Raw genomic sequence first — 18,817 nt, forward strand, 5'->3', positions numbered from 1 at the left:
ATGTGGAAACATCTTTGCCCACGATATGGGGGAATCCTGAATGTAAGCGTGAGATGTAAGTGTGTAATATTGATATATTTACTGAATGGAGAACTGGAGAATGTATAAGTGTATGTGTTGTGTTTGGTATTGGTATATTGGTATGCTGTAGGAGGTAATAAAGAATGAGAGGCAAGTAGAGTCACTACACTGTAAAGTAATATGGGAGCAAGGTACGTGGTAGAGTTGATGCAGTATCGGCGAAGGATTTTGCGATGGATTGGTGTCCTGGCAGTGGAGTCTTGCACGAGAGGTTAAGCAAAATGCGAATTAGGCCGAGGTAAATGCTTTCAAAAGACTCACTTGGAAGTAGGCAGCGAGGGCTTTTGAGAACGAAATTCTGGCGTTTTCGAAACGAAGCCGTGATAAGTTTGTATTCCACTAATGATGCAAATTTTTAATACCGATTTTTCTGTGAAGTTTGAACTTCACTTCAAATCATAGGTAGGTTGTAAATTAGGAGCTGCTACATCCGCCGAACTAAAAAGAGCGGAGACTGGCATATCCGCTAAATTAATAAGTACCTGGGAGACCGAGCTTTGCTCGGCAGTCTTCGAGTATGCCGCATAACTTACTTTGTTCTACATGTCATCTTTAATCAAACTCTACTTTTTTATATGCACATATATTTCATATTTTTCCTTACCAATATTTGATTTCCTTAAAAATAGATTTCAAAAACATATCAAGCACTAACCGCAAAATGAACTGGAATGAAAAATTTGAAATAGGGATTTTCCAGCCTATAGTATAAGGGATTGTTATGACAATTAGTGAAATCGATAACTAAGTTATTTAGGTCGAGTATCTTCATGCGCCGAATTATTAATTTTAAACATTTTTTAGCTATACACTATGAAAGTCTCACAATTTTATTACATTCCAAAAACTTGTAAATTTCACGAATGACAACTATCAGTTATGACAACTATCAGTTAGTTTAATTAAATGTCAACTTACTTCCCTAAGCACCATCTGTTGGTAAGTAGTTAAATGGTTAGATGTCGTTTTCAAATTGAACATATGCCTCTAGTGTTCAACGGTAGAAAATTACCATGGTGAGATATCTTTTCCTACTGTGAGAAATCTTTCTAATAATAATCTGTGAGAAATTGCAATTATTCATTTCATATTTGCCAAAAATATGCATTTAAATATACTTTTGCTAGAATTTGCCACGGTGCATTGATATTGCATTTCAATTTCATTAGGGTGTAAGAAATTTAGAAAATTAAGTCGAATCATGTGTAAGACTTTTTACGAAGATTTTTAACTTTAATGTTCTCCTTTAAAGCTTTAATAGAATATGAGTAAGTAGAGTACTATTTCGTCTAACTACCCTAAATGGTAACCCTACTCAAATATGTCGCTATTGTAATGCGGAGTGAAATACCTTTCGTTTGATACCCATATCGGCATATGTCATGCAATTTTTTTTAATTTCCAGTAGGTGGAAACCCTAAATGGCAACCCTACTCAAAAATGTCCCTATTGTAATGCGGAGTGAAATACCTTTCGTTTGATACCCATATCGGCATATCCATTGAAATTTTTTTTAATTTCGAATAGGTGGCAACCCTACTCAAAAATGTCCCTATTGTAATGCAGAGTGAAATACCTTTCGTTTGGTACCCATATCGGCATATCTCATGCAATTTTTTTTTAATTTCGAATAGGTGGTAACCCTAAATGGCAACCATACTCAAAAATGTCCCTGTTGTAAGGCGGAGTGAAATACCTTTCGTTTGATAACCATATCGGCATATATCATTCAATTTTTTTTAATATCGAATGGGTGGCAACCTTGTGAAACATTCTGAGTGGCAACACCTAGGTAGAAAGTCTTAGAAGGTGACACATTATATCTGTACCAAATTTCATTTAAATCGGTTGAGCCGTTCCCGAGATCGTTCGGCTATACAAACAAACAAGAATTGCTCGTTTAAAGTTGTAAGATATTAGTGGTTTTCAGATTTAAAATGTGAAAACTTTCAATTGAAAATTATCTGGGCCATTTACAGGAGTATCGATTTCATGCATGGCGGAACCATACAAGGTGGCAGCATGGTGACATACCTACAAACATAAATAAAAGTTCCATGTACTTTGTTTTTTGTAAATTCGATGAACTAATGTCAAAATCGTACTGTGCCGGAAGTTGATGTATCAAATCAAATAAAAAAAGTCCAAATCAGCTGTCCCTTGCTGGCACCTTGTATAGTTCCGCAATGGATTTAATGTAAAATTTTAAGATTTGAGTTGTTTCCATGGTTTCCGCGGAGCACATACGGCGAATAGGAGACCTTGTGAATTGCCTAAATGTTTGTGTAACGGAATACTTTTTGATTTGTTGGAACTATAATTTTTGCATAATGCCCAACTGTGAACGCTGTAATATGACAAGGAGGATAACAAACAGGGAAGGGGCTTTTGAGATTACGATTTGGCTATACTTACTATGGAGTTTATTCACCATACAGCAAATATCGCTGCCAATTATATTTTGCGACTTGCCAATTTGTAAGCGTCGTAATAGATGTATAAACCAGAAAAGAACAAACGAAGATGTTATTTCAAGACATAAATTGGTACATTAGGATGTCCATTTTCTCAGTAGCTTAATCTTATGACGCTGAAAGTTTGAATGTCGGGATATTCAGGCCCTTGCCTTTCTGACTCAATTGCGGCAAAACATCTAAGCAATTTTCGATAAAGTTTCGCACAGAGATAGCTTATGATCGATAGGTAGGCGGTATCATGTTCCTGGGATTTGATTATCTATACTGATATGTCAGGATCATTTGGGAACTGCTTAGAACTTAATTGAAACACGGTGCTCTGCCTAGGGCGATACTTTAACCGGAACTAAAAGTGATAATGCAATCACACCCCGCAACTTAGACCTAGACCAAAACTTATACCAGAAATGGCTACAGAAGTTAAAAGTAAAACCAAAATATAATGAGCTTTAAATTAATTCTTTAATATTGCGGTAAGGGATCTTCTAACTTGGTTGGCAAGGTAATGCCGATGCGATGTAAAATATCCCAAGCTTTATTCTGAAATAATTATAAACAAGTGCCATAATGGCGTCACAAATAGTTCGCAATTTGTTCCTTGGAGTTATCACGAACCGTCGCATAACGATCGCAGGTTTACCAAAATGGAGATTTTCAAAGATCTTATATGTTTACTATCTAGGTCTAGAGCTGAACAGGAAATGATCAAAATTGTTTCTGGTGTTTTCATACATATACCTGCAGCCGAATGACTAATGTCGAACGGTATACCTTTGGCTTTGGTCGTTTTCTTTGTGCAGTCTGTAGCTCGGATTATTTCTTTGGCTACACCTAAGGGCTTTTTTGATGCTGTTTATTCCCTTTTTTCTGATTTCCTGAGCTCTTCGATTCCTTTATGACACGAAACCATATCTGTTTGCCGTTATCAACTACCAACGTGCTTCTTTTCTATCATTACATCTTGGAAGCTTAGTTCTAATGTTGCCCGTAAAGGGTAGGAACGGAAAATGGCTAATCTACCATAATTGCTGCCGTCGAAGCAACCCAGTGTCCGTGGACTGAGAACTACCCCTTTTGGAACCGCCGCCAACGCTGGGATAGCTTTCGTTTTACTTAAGGGTACCGTTCCATATTTATCGTTTATTAAGAGTTTTCTGTTGCCCCTGCGTCCAGATCCCAATTTTTATTCTGAGTGTAGTTTCTACCAAGTTGCTGATTTATTGTCACTCTTCTGGTCCACTCAAAATTTTTACCGTAAAATTATCGACTATGATTTGGCCGACGCTTTCCTCGAGCATTTGTCGGTTCTGGCTCCAGCGCGAGCCACCGCGGTAATTTACCTTACCAAAGCTTCTGGTGTTCCATTCTTCATTTCATGTGTGGATATTATCGCTGACCAACCGCCTCGTTGTTCTCATTGTTCTTCAAATTCAATTTGGTAGGAAAGTGTCGAATTCGGGTCTACTTATATCCGCCGAAAGTAGATTGGAGAGTCTTCTGCAGAATAATAGCAAAAAAAAATCAGAGGTCAAATCTTTTCATCCTGGCGATGTTCGATCAGTGTTCTTTGTAATTGTTTTATTTGATTGACTACGAAGTAACAAGTAAATTATCAAATCTGCGTGGCCTGAATCGGCTCGCAATGTTTTTGTCAGAGTTTTGTCTTCACATAGCGTTCGTAAATTTTTAGTCAATTTTTCATGACATCCTTCCTAGCAGAATCTGATCCTTCATAAAGTTCTATGAAAAAAGTTACATGAGACTAAAGGGCCAAAGTCCATTCCATAGTTTTAAGGGCCAAAATAATATCGGTTGCATTTTCTTATAATACATCAAAAAGAAAGAATCCACATATGCTAGTAACGATTTAGAGAAAAATCGCTGCACAATTGAACAACCCTAATGTACATTAGACTGGGTTGGTCCCCATACAAAGAAAAAATATCTAATGTCCGCCCCTAAATTTGAAGATTATGTTGACAGGGTTTCGGACAAAATTTTTTTAATTTTTATTGATCCTTCGAAATACAGCCGAAAATGTTTTTTCGTTGTAACTTGGTTATTTGACGTCCGATTTTTAAAATTGATATGTCATTATTTTGGCATTGAGAAGATTCACATTTCCGTTTAATGTCCTTTTAAGCTATGAAGTCGGTTTCACATGATTAGGTCAGCTAACAAAATTTTACGCACAAAAAAATAAATTTTCGAAATGTAGAATTTTGTTAGCTGATCTAATCATGTGAAAACGACTTCATAGCTTAAAAGGACATCAAACGGAAATGTAAAGCTTCTCAATGCCAAAATAATGGCATATCAATTTTAAAAATCGGATGTCAAATAACCAAGTTACAACGAAAAAACATTTTCGGCTGTATTCCGAAGGATCAAAAAAAATTTTAAAAAATTTTTCCGAAACCCTCTCCACATAATCTTCAAATTTAGAGGCGGACATTGGCAACTTTTTTTTTCGACCCAGTCTAGTGTACATTAAATATAGGCAATTTTAGTTTCTTCTAACTTTTCTCCCTTAATCTCTTCATTTCCAGTTTCTCTCAGCAGTGATGCTTAAGGATTACAAAAAAGCCTTGAAATACTGCAAACTAAGTAAGTTTCATTAAAAATACATATACCTTAAAAACTTTAAATTAACTCGTAAACTTTCCCAAACACTTTCTGTTGTTGCCTTTCAATTCACACAAACTTTCAACAACGAACAAATTTAACAGTTTTGCAATACGAACCAAACAACGCAACGGCAAAAGAATTCTACCCGCTCATAATCGAAAAACTGCGAGGTAAGTTTTTACGATTTTTTTCAAAGAAAAAATTATCTCAAAGGAAATAAAATAAAAGGATAGACAGACTGCAAGATTTACCGCTATTAAATTTTATACTGACAGACATCATTATGAGTGAGTAAAGGGCCAATTAAACTTCTTTAACCCTAACGACATAGTCGTAACCATACCCATATCCATAACCATCTCCAATGTGATCGATTAATGGTGCCTTACCTAAAAATCGTGAAAATTTCATAAAAATGAAGAAAACGCAAAAAATTACATACATATTCCACAAAAAATAAGTCTCTTAGTCATAACGTATCCAAAACAATGAATACAATCTACAAAAAGTTATTAAATTCACCAACTCAAATATTTTTAGGTTATGGATATGGCGAGAAACCAAAAACCAATTGGTTGGCTATGATATGGTTATGGTGTTAGCGTTATGGTATGGCGCCATTAATCGATCGATTACATTGATTTCCATAAGGTAGGTTCGATCAGCTGTTTTATCTGGTTATGGTTTTATGGTTATAAGTCACCATTAATTGGCCTTTAAGAACTACATATCCAAGCCTGCAGCAAATATGGAAGACAGTCACGCAAAGCGACAGTTCCGATTTACTGGTTTAGTGACCATGTCCAAACTGATGCTAATCGGTTGCACTGCGAAACAATTGGCATCAACAGTCTTAAGTCATATGCATTTAAATTATTTAATCAAAGGCTGCGACCATTTTAGAACGACATACGACTGAACCAGTTAAAAGCGCGTTAAATTGGTCTACAAAATTGGCATTTCGTAGGGCATCGCATTAAAAGTGTCGGTTGAATGCACCGCGAAAGGACAGAATTAAAACTAGTTGGAATTGATGCATTGCAATATTCATATGAAAATGACTAAACCATTGAGCATCGCAATTTAACACAGTAGATAATAACCGTAAATTTTTGTCAGTTTTGTGCGAAGCAACAAACAAATCCGCTTTAACGTGTCTGGCTCGTCTGTTTAGCTTTTAACGTAGTTGACCTTTATTTAATTGTGAGTAATTTTTTTTTTTTTGTTTTTTTCATTTTATTGCGTACATTTAGACGCTCCAGCCAGCGACAGTGATGAGAATTATAATAAATCATCTTCGCCGGAACCAGTTTTAGAACTACAATCCTCGGATCCATATGCAGTTGAGAGTGATGAGGCGGCCTTTGAAGACCAACATATTGGTTTAATGGATGATGGTATTGATGAATATGGCTTAGCAGAGGACAATTGCAACTCATTGGGTGGTTCAAATAGTCACGAATTGAATGTGAGTAGTAGTCAAAGTGACAGCTGTGATTCCGCTGGTGGCAGTTTAAGTGAATCAGTGAATGATGATGATGGCGAAGAAGAGGATGTCGATGATGAGGATGTATGTGATATTGATGATGATGATGATGATATAGATGACGATGAAGATGATGATGATGTGGAGGATGTCATAAGCAGTAGCGGTGATGATTTGCCAAATGATGATCCAAATTCAATTGGCGCAGCAGCTGGCACTGGCAACAATTCGCTATCATCACGAAATTCATCCAGTGGCGGCGGCGGTGGTGGACGTAGTCGTAGCGACAATACAACACACTCCTATTCGAGTTTACTGCTAGAGGAAGAGGATGATATAGCTTCGGTTAATTTGAAATTTACCAAAGAGTTGCCATCACCAGATTTGGATGTTAGTAATGGTGAGTAGTGAAAAACGGTTTTTTTATTTCTTAGTTAATTTTTCTCACTTTCTTTAAATTTACATGTTTTAGGCAACAAATTGCCATCAACTTCGTGCAGTGAATCTGAGTCGCCAACGGAACCACTAACGCAACGTTTAGCTGCAATATTGCGCTCTAAATGCGGTGTTTCCAGCGCTGCTGACAACTATTAAATGCCGCCGGGCGGCAAGTAAATGTAAGGCAGGGAACGTAAAATGAAAAAATACTTACATAGAACGCATAAATATCAGGAAAAATGGCTAACAAATAAAAAATTGATACTAATGTTTAAATGTATAAAAATACAAACGTATATAGGATGAATATATATTTTGAAGTATTACATATGTATGTATATTTATTAACGTATTTATATTCTTGCATATAACCGGAAGCATACATATATATAAAACATTCATAAAGGTATCAGAAAATAGATGTACATACATATATATATCAAGTACATATACTTAGTTATTTCATACTTTTATGATTTCTGGACTGTTTATAAGTTGGTACAATAATTTATCAATTAGCCTCCTTTCGGCGAATAGCCATCACTCTCTAACACTTACCTATTTCAAGTCTACCCAATTAATATCACATTGCGAATGTAAGACAGTGTCTCGCAGCACTTTGCAGTTTCCGCTAAAACCACAACGACGACGAACCACAGAACCACAAATGAGCACCAGATAACTAACGCTGCGGCAGTGTGAACGAATATTAGGCATTGTAGAATGTGATACGAGTTTATTTTCGATCCATTTAACAGGCTACAGGCTGCTATAACACTGTAAGGTCTTACAGACGAAGAAATCGGCAGAGATTCTGGATCAAGCGTACTTAAGCTGCAGCTGCGTCAATATATTGATAATCAGGCGGTGATAAATACAATAATGTCAAGCAGTATTTCATCAATAAGTGCCCTGTAACGCAAACAAGCATTGGAGAAACTTTGCTCAGGCCGGATCATCTATACTGGGCTTCCGGTCATAAAGGTATATAAGGTAACGAAAAGCGCGATGAGTTGTTAAAGGAGGGTGCAGCACTCGATTAGTCAACGATAAATGTCCCAAACCGCTCGAGAGAATTCAAAAGGAGAGAGGAGTTGCATATATGATCCATAAAGAGGGAGAAGCGCGGGCTGGAAAATTTATAAAATCATGTGAAAATCTTTGGATATTAGATGTACAACTTTGCACGAAGGCTTTAGGGTCGTGTATGCAGTGTCCAGTTGGTAGGGCACTGCCTCTGGTGTCACATGCTTATACATATATTAGGCCTCACTAGTAACAACTAGGCAGAACTCAAGTTAACGTCTAGCATTGGCCAAGAGAATGGAGTTATTTTATAACATAAGTCCTGGTACCTAATAAGGGTTTTCCGTTTGGTCGTCAAGCTAATTATGGTAACATTATAGACACATTCAGTCCATCTGAGGTCTTTATTGATCGGCCAGTTGAACCTACCCTAATCTTTGTCAAGATATCTTTTATGGATCGAGTAAAGCGTCTTTCCCAATCCTGATGGTAGTATTCAAAGTTATTTGGCCTTATACGATTTTCAAGAAACTCAAAGTCAACCATAGCTGGCAACTCCTGCCAAAATATGGTTCGAATGGGTATTCTCCAAGCTTTAAGTATCTTGAAAGTCGGAAGTAATACTTACAAGGACCAGTCAATTCGTTGACTTTAGGTTTTAGTCTTTGGCACAATACGGTAGCAGAGACTTGTATGGGATATTAGCAGGTCAATTGCGCGCTTTCTTATGGATTAGGAAGATAATACTAAAAATTCTAATCTGAAAGCCTACGCTCGTCTGTGCGGAATATTTCTAGACGTATTGAATATTTCATTATAGTTAAGCTCTTGAAGAGTTTGAAAAAGTAGTTTTTACCCAATGATTTAATATACAACTACGACCCTTTACATGTATTTATTTTTCCTATTTCCTTTCCTTTGTTGTGTTATAGAATATACTTAACGTATTATATTATATAATAGCTTTTCAAATATACTTTATATGTGATTGATAAGTCGATAACTATTTAAGGCGATTTTCATTATCTTGGAGGTACTAGAAAAACATATCGTACAAAAAAAAACTATAATCTTTTTCTAATATGCAAAATCTAACATGAAATAAGTAAAATTTTTATGAAGTATATTCATTTACACCTGTGAGTAAAAAATAGCAACCGACTTGATTTGGAAACTATGTTAGTTATTTTATTTTTTGTTTGTTAATTTTTGGAAAAAAGAATGTTGTTAACTGAATAACGCAAACTGTGTAAATCATGTTCGAAAACGTTTTAGAAAATTTAAGAAGTTGTTAAAATCCCTAATAAAACATCCAAATTTTTCGAATTGATTGCAAGGTGCAACTGATTTTCGAAAATAATATTTCAGAAGTTTTTTAACTTTTTTTCCATTCAAAGACTTAAAAATTTAATTTTTTATATGATAAAAAAGTCTCAAATTCGCTTGCATGCGTAAAGTTTCGTAAAGTTCAAAAAAACATTTGGAAATTTCTGTAAAGATTATAAAAAACATGAATTTAGATTTATTGCGGATATGTTTTCGAAATTTATTTAATAATTTGGGAAAAATTTAAACAACGTAACATCAGGACGAACACGGTGACAGCTGTTTCGATTATAACTTTTAAGTCTTTCCAAAGCATGTTGAAAAACATATGCAGCCAAAGCCATGCCTTTGTTGTGCTGCAACTTCTGCCATTTGCCTTCTTTTGCATAGGAATTGGTTTACATAACTTTCGCTATAAAATTCAGTGAAATTTGAGGTAAATTAATGAAAATTTTAAAAATTGAAAATAACTCTTTAAAATTTTGCAAATCCATTTCGCCGCAATTTTTTTATTGCAGATGTATGTAGTAGTCGTTAAGTTAATAATAATTTTTATCTAAACAATCTCTTTTAAATAATTTTAGCTTATGCACATAACCACATTAAATTAAATTTTCGTACATATTTCTATAAAAATTTAAAAAATATTTTTATCATTATATTATGACAAAAAATTAAATAAAAATAATAGAACTGATATATAGTTGTTTAAAAATGCTATTTATATTTTCAACATTGATTTATTTATATGAGCTAACAAAATATTTTTTTTTTTTGTTTTGAATGGACATAGTCTTCAAATGGCATTACTTTAATTGCTTCTTCTAGGTTCGAATTCGAGCTGTAGGCCTATAACCACAATTTTTGTAATCATTACTTTTTTTTAATATATTTTAAAAAACATAAAATTTTACTATATATATACAACACTATCACTTGTTTTCATACATTCGAATAAAATTCTTAAAAATAAAGTTTAGTATTTTTGATTGAAAAAAAAAAATTAAGCAAAATTTTTCCTCAATTGAATGAAAAGTTTAATACAAAAGTAAGAAATTCTTACCATTACATTGAAATATTCCTCAATCTAAAGAAATTTTTTATCCTCATTTTAGGTACACCTTTTTACTGAGTGATGTGATCATAATAATGTACTAAAAAAATTTCTTTAAAACAATGTAAAGACTTCATTAAAAATAGAGACTTTAATTTCATTGGGAATGAATTCTTACATATACAAACACATATTAGTACATACATATATTAGTTTTTAAAAATAATTTAGACTTATGAAGAACTCATATATTACTATTTACTATTTATACTCTAAACTATATACACAATATATCTATTATATGTAGAATTCCTGTAAACATTTATTTGTAATATTTAGTACACATAAATATATTATATTATATGAAAATAAAAATATTAATTGTAATATTCAGATGATAGAAAATATAACTCATTCATATAAATTATATATATATATATATATAATGTACCCCAAATACATATATACATATTTCATAAAGATACAAAAAAAGTATATAAAAAAATAAAAAAATTAAAAATTTCGTAAACACGCAGTGAAAGAAGGAAAATTGTGTTTAATTTTGTGTTGTAGTCAATACTATCGAAAAACGCACGTCTCTATACAACTCATAATGCCAGCACTAGAAAACAACAACGACAAAGTAAACACAAGATAACAAACGCTATACGAACGGAATAGACGAATAAGCGATAACTAGAAAGCCATATTTGCAAATGTAATGTATGAAAGATTGAGATACTTTTAAAAACAACGACGTGAAGCAACTCACAGTGTATGTAAATCCCGAGCTAAAAAAGTTGACATAATCATAACGCCTTGGTCATAACCACATTTTTACTTATCCATATCAAATTGGCATCAGTTATTGGTGCCTTAACCTAAAAATCGTGAAAATTTCATAAAAATGAAGAAACCTCAAAAAATTACAAACATATACCACAAAAAAACGTATCCAAAACAATATATATAATCTACAAAAAGTTAATAAATTCTCCAACTCAAACATTTTTAAGTTATGGATATGTCGAAAAACCAAAAACCATGGCTTTAGCGTTATGGCACTATTAATCGATTACATTGATATCCATAAGGTTGCTTCGATTAGCTGTTTTATCTGGTTATGGTTATGTCACCATTAACTGGCCCTTAAGCGGCTTTAAACCAACAGAAGTTTGATTTAAAGTCGTTGTAAGTGTACTGGGCAATGCCTCGGGGCAGCTTGAGCGCAGGCCATACGGTCATAGTAGTATAGCGCCATATATTTATAAAAAATTGGACGAACATCACTACCTAGCTTCCTAAATACTACAAACTGCTAGATGACTGTAGTGTTTTCAGTTGGATGTAGTAGCCGTGACTAAAGCAGTAAAAGCATTGCAAGAAAATAGCTTAAACTGCCACCACCTTAATTTTTATGTTGACATTTTAGCAGCAATTAAGGCTATAATCTCCCATAGCACAGCATCGTAAAGCGTATCAGAGTGTAAGCAATCACCGGAAAGAATCGATATAGGGAGATATATAAATCTATATTGGGTTACTGGGCATTTGGAAATAGACGGAAATGAAAAATTGCATGGCCTAGCTAAATAGGGCGTCTTGCTCTAAGCTTGTATCGTAGATGCCCCAATCAGATTGGGCGAGGTTAATAGAACGCGAGAGCTGCACATGATCGACCTAGTAGGGAAAGCGTGTAAACAAGCGCGAAGATCATGCGCAAATCTTACGACTCTAGGCTATGAAAGTCTCTCTTATCATTAAAAAGGGACCAAGCTTAATTGCTGCCTCGAGATCTGGCAACTCCCTTTCTTGCTTGATGGATCATATGCAACTCCTGTCTCGTTTTGATATCTCCCAAGCGTATTAGGACGTCTATCGGTTACTTGTCATGTTTGTTTCAGTTGAAGTAACTCTGACGTATTTAACTGTCATTGAAAGATTGGGCCGTACTCCATTTTATAGAGGTGACTTGAAAGCTACTTTATGGCGACTGGCGAATAGAACAATTTCAGCCCTCGCAATATTCACTCTGATGCCAGTTTCACGGGGTCAGTCCTCCACGAGGAATAATGCGGTGTCCAGTAGCTCGTTCAGAGTTTAAAGATGTTTTCAGATTGCTATTAGTGCTTTGTAATTCGCGTAAAAAAAAATCTTGTCAACAAGTCTCCTTGTTACTAAGATGGGTAATTAGATCCTGGAAGCGTAACGTGTTACATAGGGGTCTTTCAAACTTTATAGCATAGTCCATTTCATAATAAGTTGCTCCACGAACTCCACAAATGGCCTATCTAACCCCAAATATAGTATGGACTCGATAACGGTTTGCGGATTGAAACAATTCCTCAATGTGGACAAAGATGTCTAAAAAAAAACTTCTTGAAGGGAATCCCTTTCTCAATCTTTATGATGACAGCGTGGAGACTTGTCCCCACGGACTTGCTGTTGGAAGTATGTGCAAGTTGTTTATAAAATTCACATCTAAATTACTAAAAGGTTATCAGCCTGATTTTTGTGCACAAGCATGGGACAAAGACTTCCATTTGTCAATTACAGTTGTGCTGGATAGATATAACCTAGCCACGGAGATTTAAAGGGATCCGATGATTAGTGCATTTGACGAAGTTCGATTAAATAGCCAATGGAGCGGTAGTTAACCGTGGAATGGTCGATTTTTCAACAGTGGTAGTTTTAAAAAATAGGGAAGTATATATGGTATAACAGAAATGTGATAGATCGATCACAATTGTAGAAAAGTGGCTGCAGTGGATCGGATGGGATGACGGCCTAAGTACTTCACGCAGCAAATTCGCTGCATAATTTATTATTTTACGCCAAAGGTAAGTATCGAAAGTGATATATTGACGAGCTTTACGTGGATATGAACATACTTACTTAATTGACGCTTAACCGTTTAAACGGTTATGACCGTCCAACAACGCGCGCTAGTCGCTTCTTCTCTCTGCCAACTGGCGCCAATTGGTCACGCCAAGGGAGTTTAAATCGTTTTCCACCTGGTCCTTCCAGCGGAGTGGAGGCCGCCCTCTTCCTCTGCTTCCATAGGGGGCTCCGATAGAAACACTCTCTTAGCCGATAGAAGCACTTTCATTGGCATAACATGGCCTAGCCAGCGCAGCCCGTGTCACGATTTTAAAGTAATTTTATCCAAAACAGAAAAATTTCCAAAAATTTTGGTAATAAAATTAATTTCCTTAAGCAGCGAAATGACAATTGAACCCAAATTGATTCGATACTTACCAGTAAACCATCGCGCGTTGCAAAAAATTCTAAACCCTCCAAAGTACAAAAACTTTTGTTATGAAAATTTGATATTTTAAAAAGTTACATTTTATTACATGTGTTTCGCGTACGTATGTATGTATGTATGTATGTATATGCATATAAATTTATTTGAATTTGAAACATGCATCGAAAAGTTCATGTCACAATTTTCATTATTTTCTTTTGCTTTATTACTTGTTTTTACATTTTTTTTTAATTTTTTTTATGTAAACTTTCCTAATGTTTTTTACTTAAAATATATAAATTCTAAGTATTGTACAATGCAAAAATTTTTATGCTAAGCAATGTGGGGCAACAAGTATTACGATTGAAAGATGGCCATGACGGTAATAATAGTAGTGGAGTCCAGAATTTTGTGCAAATGGTCTAGCATCATGGCATTGCAAACATGATACATGACTGTGTATTTGCTACGTCGTTGCAAAAGCGCAACCTTAAAACCCGTAGTTTATTTTATCACTATTGAATAACAAATCAGCAAGAGTCCAAACAAAAAAAAAAAACAAGTGAAGAAAAAAAATTTAAATGAAGAAAATTGTTCACGATCCATAGCTTATAATTACTGTAACAACAACAACAACTATAGCTTCGTTTCCAACATAAAATTCACAAAACTCTGAACTCACTTACACTAAAAAAAAAGACTGGTAAAATCAACCGAAAGACGGGTCAATTCAACCGAAATTTCTAGAAAATCTAGCACCATTTCTTTCAGTGTAGTATTAATTTTTATAATGAACCACAATTGTGATTACAGTATCGTAATCTAAAATAATGCAATATTAAAAATATCGTAATCGTTTGCAATACTTAACGCCCAACTCTGTTGGCAAATATACTAATTTGTTAATTAATTTTAATATTCTTATTCATAGTTCTTGTTTGCTACAACTTTCCCTTTTTTTTAAGATTTATAAAATAAAATTTTTTCATATGTCAATACTAATACAATCTGTTTTACAAGTTAAATTGTATTTGTAGTGTAATTTAAATGTTTTTTTTTTTCGATAAATATGAACCACTTGTGTTTTTTGTTTGTTTTGTTTTACAATTAATTGATATGTTAAAGAACAATTTTATAGCTAAATTTAATTCAATTTTATCGCTAAATGAAATTAGGAAAAAAACCTTTTTCAGTAAATATTCGCACATTTAAAGTTGCTATTTAAGCTATTTCGTTAAGTAGAAGATTCGCGCAAAATTTTATAAATGTTAAAAATTAATATTTGAGATACCCAATTTTATGTCTTCTTGGCATTTTCCATTATCTGCTACCATAATAATTCAAAAAGAAATACTTTATTGGCTATGGACCCCATGGTCAGCTAATGACAAGTCTGTCTGCCAAACACTAAACATCTTGACATGCAATCATTGTGAATTCATGCAAGTGGCGAATGTATGAAAAAAACATTCACAATAGTAAACAGCCTGGATCGCCTGGTAAATTGCTGTTCGATTACTTAAATCATTTTCAAACGTTTTTGTAGACGAATAGTAGCTGTTTTTTTTACATCTATAGACGTGTACGCATAAACTTTATATGGACTGCTAAGCGTCAAACTTTAACCCTCCGATGAGTGAGAAGGTCCCTAGGGACCTTTTTGCCTTGTCAAACTGAAATTACTCCTACTTCGGCCCCATTTCAATAATAAATGCATGTCTTTGGGCATCATTATAATTTTTTATTGTTTCAACACATAATTTACTTGTTCAGAACACGAAGACCTAAACTCAAAGACATTAGGGATGATGATAAAAACAAAAAATTCTAAGAAAAATTCGAAGACATGAACTTTATTGCTTTCAAGGAAAGGCACAATATTCTAATTTTATACTACTAGCAATTAACCAGTTCTTAGAATTTTTTTGTTTTCATCATCATCCCTAATGTCTTTGAGTTCAGGTAGACATAGGAAAGAGTATAAAAGAAGTTGTAGTTTCGTAAACCAAATCAGTCAAAATTTAGACAGCGAAGAGTAAAATCGTGTGTGATAGAAACAAAAATATAAATATGGCAGATCCAAGTAATTTGGACGTTGCTGAAATGGTTGTACGCCATAGTAGACATTGCCAGCAAATGACTGCGGATGAAAAGCGTGCAGTTGATAGTAGATTAGCTGATTTTATGGACGAAGACATGGATGACGAAATTGATATTGCTGCAACTGATAATTATGAAGTTGAGGATAATGAAGATCGCACATACCAACCTGCTGAAGAGTCAGATGCCGAAACTAAAGGATACGTCGAGCTAAATGAAGATACGGATGACGACGATGATGAAGAGGAAGAAAATGATGGACAGGAAACGAATGAAAGTTACTATATTGGTGAAGATGGCACCCAATGGAGTAAAAAAGCACCACCAACATCACGCACAGAGTTTGACGCATTTGTAGCTATTCTTTTGTATGCTGGACTCACAAGATCAAACCATGAACCAGCTATGGAATTATGGGGCGCGACGCGTTGCCAAATATACAAAGCTGCGTTGTCGTACGATCGCTTCATGTGTATAAAGCAATTTATTCGATTCGACAATGCAAATACTCGACAACAGCCAGTCATCAACAGCAAAACTGCGGCTATTGACGATATTTGGCAAATGTTGCAACACAACTTGGCAGCAGCTTACACTCCTCATGAAGCACTAACAGTTGATGAGCAGTTGTTCCCTTACAGAGGCCGCACCCGCTTCACACAATCACCCTTATCGCGAAGTTCACTCGGAAAAGTGTTCGCCTTCACTTCTTTTGTTCGGGTGAACTTTTTCCGCCTATCGGCAATTTCGGGCGAACAAAAGTTCACTTCGAAACAGCTGATGCTCTATTGCGAATTGGCAGTGAACAAATAATTTACTTACAATTGTGTAAATTTTGTAACTAAGCATATATTTCCTTAAAATACAACAAAAATAGAAATAAAAAATATATAAAATAATGTTTAGTATTGCACTTAGGTTGGTATTGATTGAGCGTGAGGAGAATATACATAAATGTGAAAGCGGCTCGGAGGCAATTAAGAGAAAGTTCTAACCCTTTGGAGCTAAATGATTCACTGTAAGCTAAAAATTACTATTTTCAGCACTTTTGAATAACAAGTTAATTTTTTTTCAATTAGTTTTCGCCAATATTACAGGCTAAACAAGTCGACATTCTAATATTTGCTAGTTATTCTTGCCACTCCTTGCCACCATTGAAGCAAAAATTTGGAGTTCCACTAATTGTAAAATTGTGTACATGTCTTCTTTTTTTCGCATAGGGAAAAGGCGTCGGAAAGGACCATGAAGTGGGTCTTAGCCAATCTTGTTTCAGAGAGGTGCTCTACATTTTGGAACCGTTGCTTTGTCCACAATGGATAACTTGGCCAACTGATACGTTGTCATAAAAAATAGAATTTACAGCAATACAGGAATTTCACTTCTTCCACTCAGCTTCCGATTGTGCATTATTTATTGATTTATTTCTAATAATAAAAGAACATATAATTATAAGAGTATCAAATTTCAAAACAAAAAATTACTTAAATTTTGTTTTCCTCTCGTTCGCCTGTAAAATATAAGTGAACAAATTTGGGTGTTCATTTCGCCCGAACAAAGAGTTGCCGATAAGGTGAAATCTTTTTCGAACACGAAAAATTTGTTCGCCACCCTCTGCGATAGGGTGAACAAAAACTGTGAATATTTTCGGGTGAAAATAAAACTGGCGATAAGGGTGATTTAGATGCTGGCCGTACTATATACGCGGATAACTTCTTTACCACTCTTGACTTGGCGCGTATTTTGATGAGGAGGAAGACCGCATATGTTGGTACAGTGCGCTACAACAAAACATTCATTCCACAGGAGTTCAAGAAGAACCCGAAGCCCACCATCAATAGTTCATTATTTGGGTTCAACGAAGGGGATATAGCGTTATGCTCATACGTGCCGAAAAAAAATAAAGTGGTGAACGTGCTCTCCACAATGCACTACACTTGCGCACAGGGCGGGGGGCAAAAAGTACACGCTCAACAATAATTTTCAAACTTTTTTATAATAGTCTTAAGAAAATTCAAGCAAAAAAAAAATGTAGAATTTAGTTATAAACAATAAAAACAAAAAAAAAAGTAATATAAACAAAAAGGAAACTCTTAGAGACCAATTGTACAGCGAACAACGGGACATTCATATGGCTTAGCAGCTAAAGGCTTGCACTGATATGAACGTTGGAGATTCGAGTTCAACGCTCAGCTCCCGAAAAGCTAGCTGATGAAGAAGTGAAATTCAGAAACATGTCCTAGTAACCATCGCCGTTTGTAAACTTACAATTTTTCTCTAATATCAATTACAAAAAACAAAATCAAAAAAAAAATTTTTATATGAAAAAACATGATTTACAAAAAAAGGTCCGTAGGGACCTTTTCACACGGCCGTGAAGTTCAGAACTGTCACTCATCGGAGGGTTAAATACTCCTCTGAAAGTGCTGGATATAAAATTAGTACACACTACTTAATTTCAATACGCATTATACTCAGATGTAACTGAAATATGTGTCTATGTTTCATCTCTATACTAATTCTATGTATCACCTCTTAAAATGGCGCGTGTCCACAATTCATCGCAACTGATTCAGCTATATGTTATACACTATGGCCATCAGAGGGTTGTGTCTCCGCTTTTCGGTACACCCTGTGCTGTAGCTAGTTATTTAACCACTGCCGTTAGATGGGTCTCCTAAGCAATATCTAAGCGAGGATACGCGTTTTTTTACGCGCAAACGTAAACGTATACGCGTGTAAAAAAACACGGCTATTATTTGCATTTTTTACATATTTTAAAATGCTAGCTTAACTGGCTGCTCATATTTTCTCAGCTATTATTTGACAGGTAGGTATGGCAATGGAGGAATAGAAAGATTTTTCACTTGTAGGAATTCACAATGCATGCAATCGAATATGAAATTTGACAGCGTGTTGACAAGCACTGCTGTTACATGGTTCAATTAGTAGAGTAT

At 34.8% G+C, this 18,817-nt stretch overlaps 1 protein-coding gene across 9 annotated transcripts in view; it reads left to right on the top strand.

Moving 5' to 3' along the window:
- LOC137238272 (dentin sialophosphoprotein) overlaps positions 1-10,938 on the top strand; it is a 106,556-nt gene extending 95,618 nt beyond the window's left edge. For all 9 annotated transcript variants that reach the window (XM_067763076.1, XM_067763081.1, XM_067763078.1 and 6 more), the window contains 4 exons: positions 5,108-5,165; positions 5,288-5,356; positions 6,440-7,072; positions 7,145-10,938. In XM_067763076.1, coding sequence (XP_067619177.1) covers positions 5,108-5,165; positions 5,288-5,356; positions 6,440-7,072; positions 7,145-7,266 — 882 coding nt within the window. In that variant the 3' untranslated portion in view covers positions 7,267-10,938. The remainder of the gene's footprint in view (positions 1-5,107; positions 5,166-5,287; positions 5,357-6,439; positions 7,073-7,144) is intronic.
- Positions 10,939-18,817: the final 7,879 nt, after the last annotated feature.

Source organism: Eurosta solidaginis, chromosome 1, assembly GCF_040869045.1.
Source record: "Eurosta solidaginis isolate ZX-2024a chromosome 1, ASM4086904v1, whole genome shotgun sequence".
NCBI classification, from domain to species: Eukaryota; Metazoa; Arthropoda; class Insecta; order Diptera; family Tephritidae; genus Eurosta; species Eurosta solidaginis.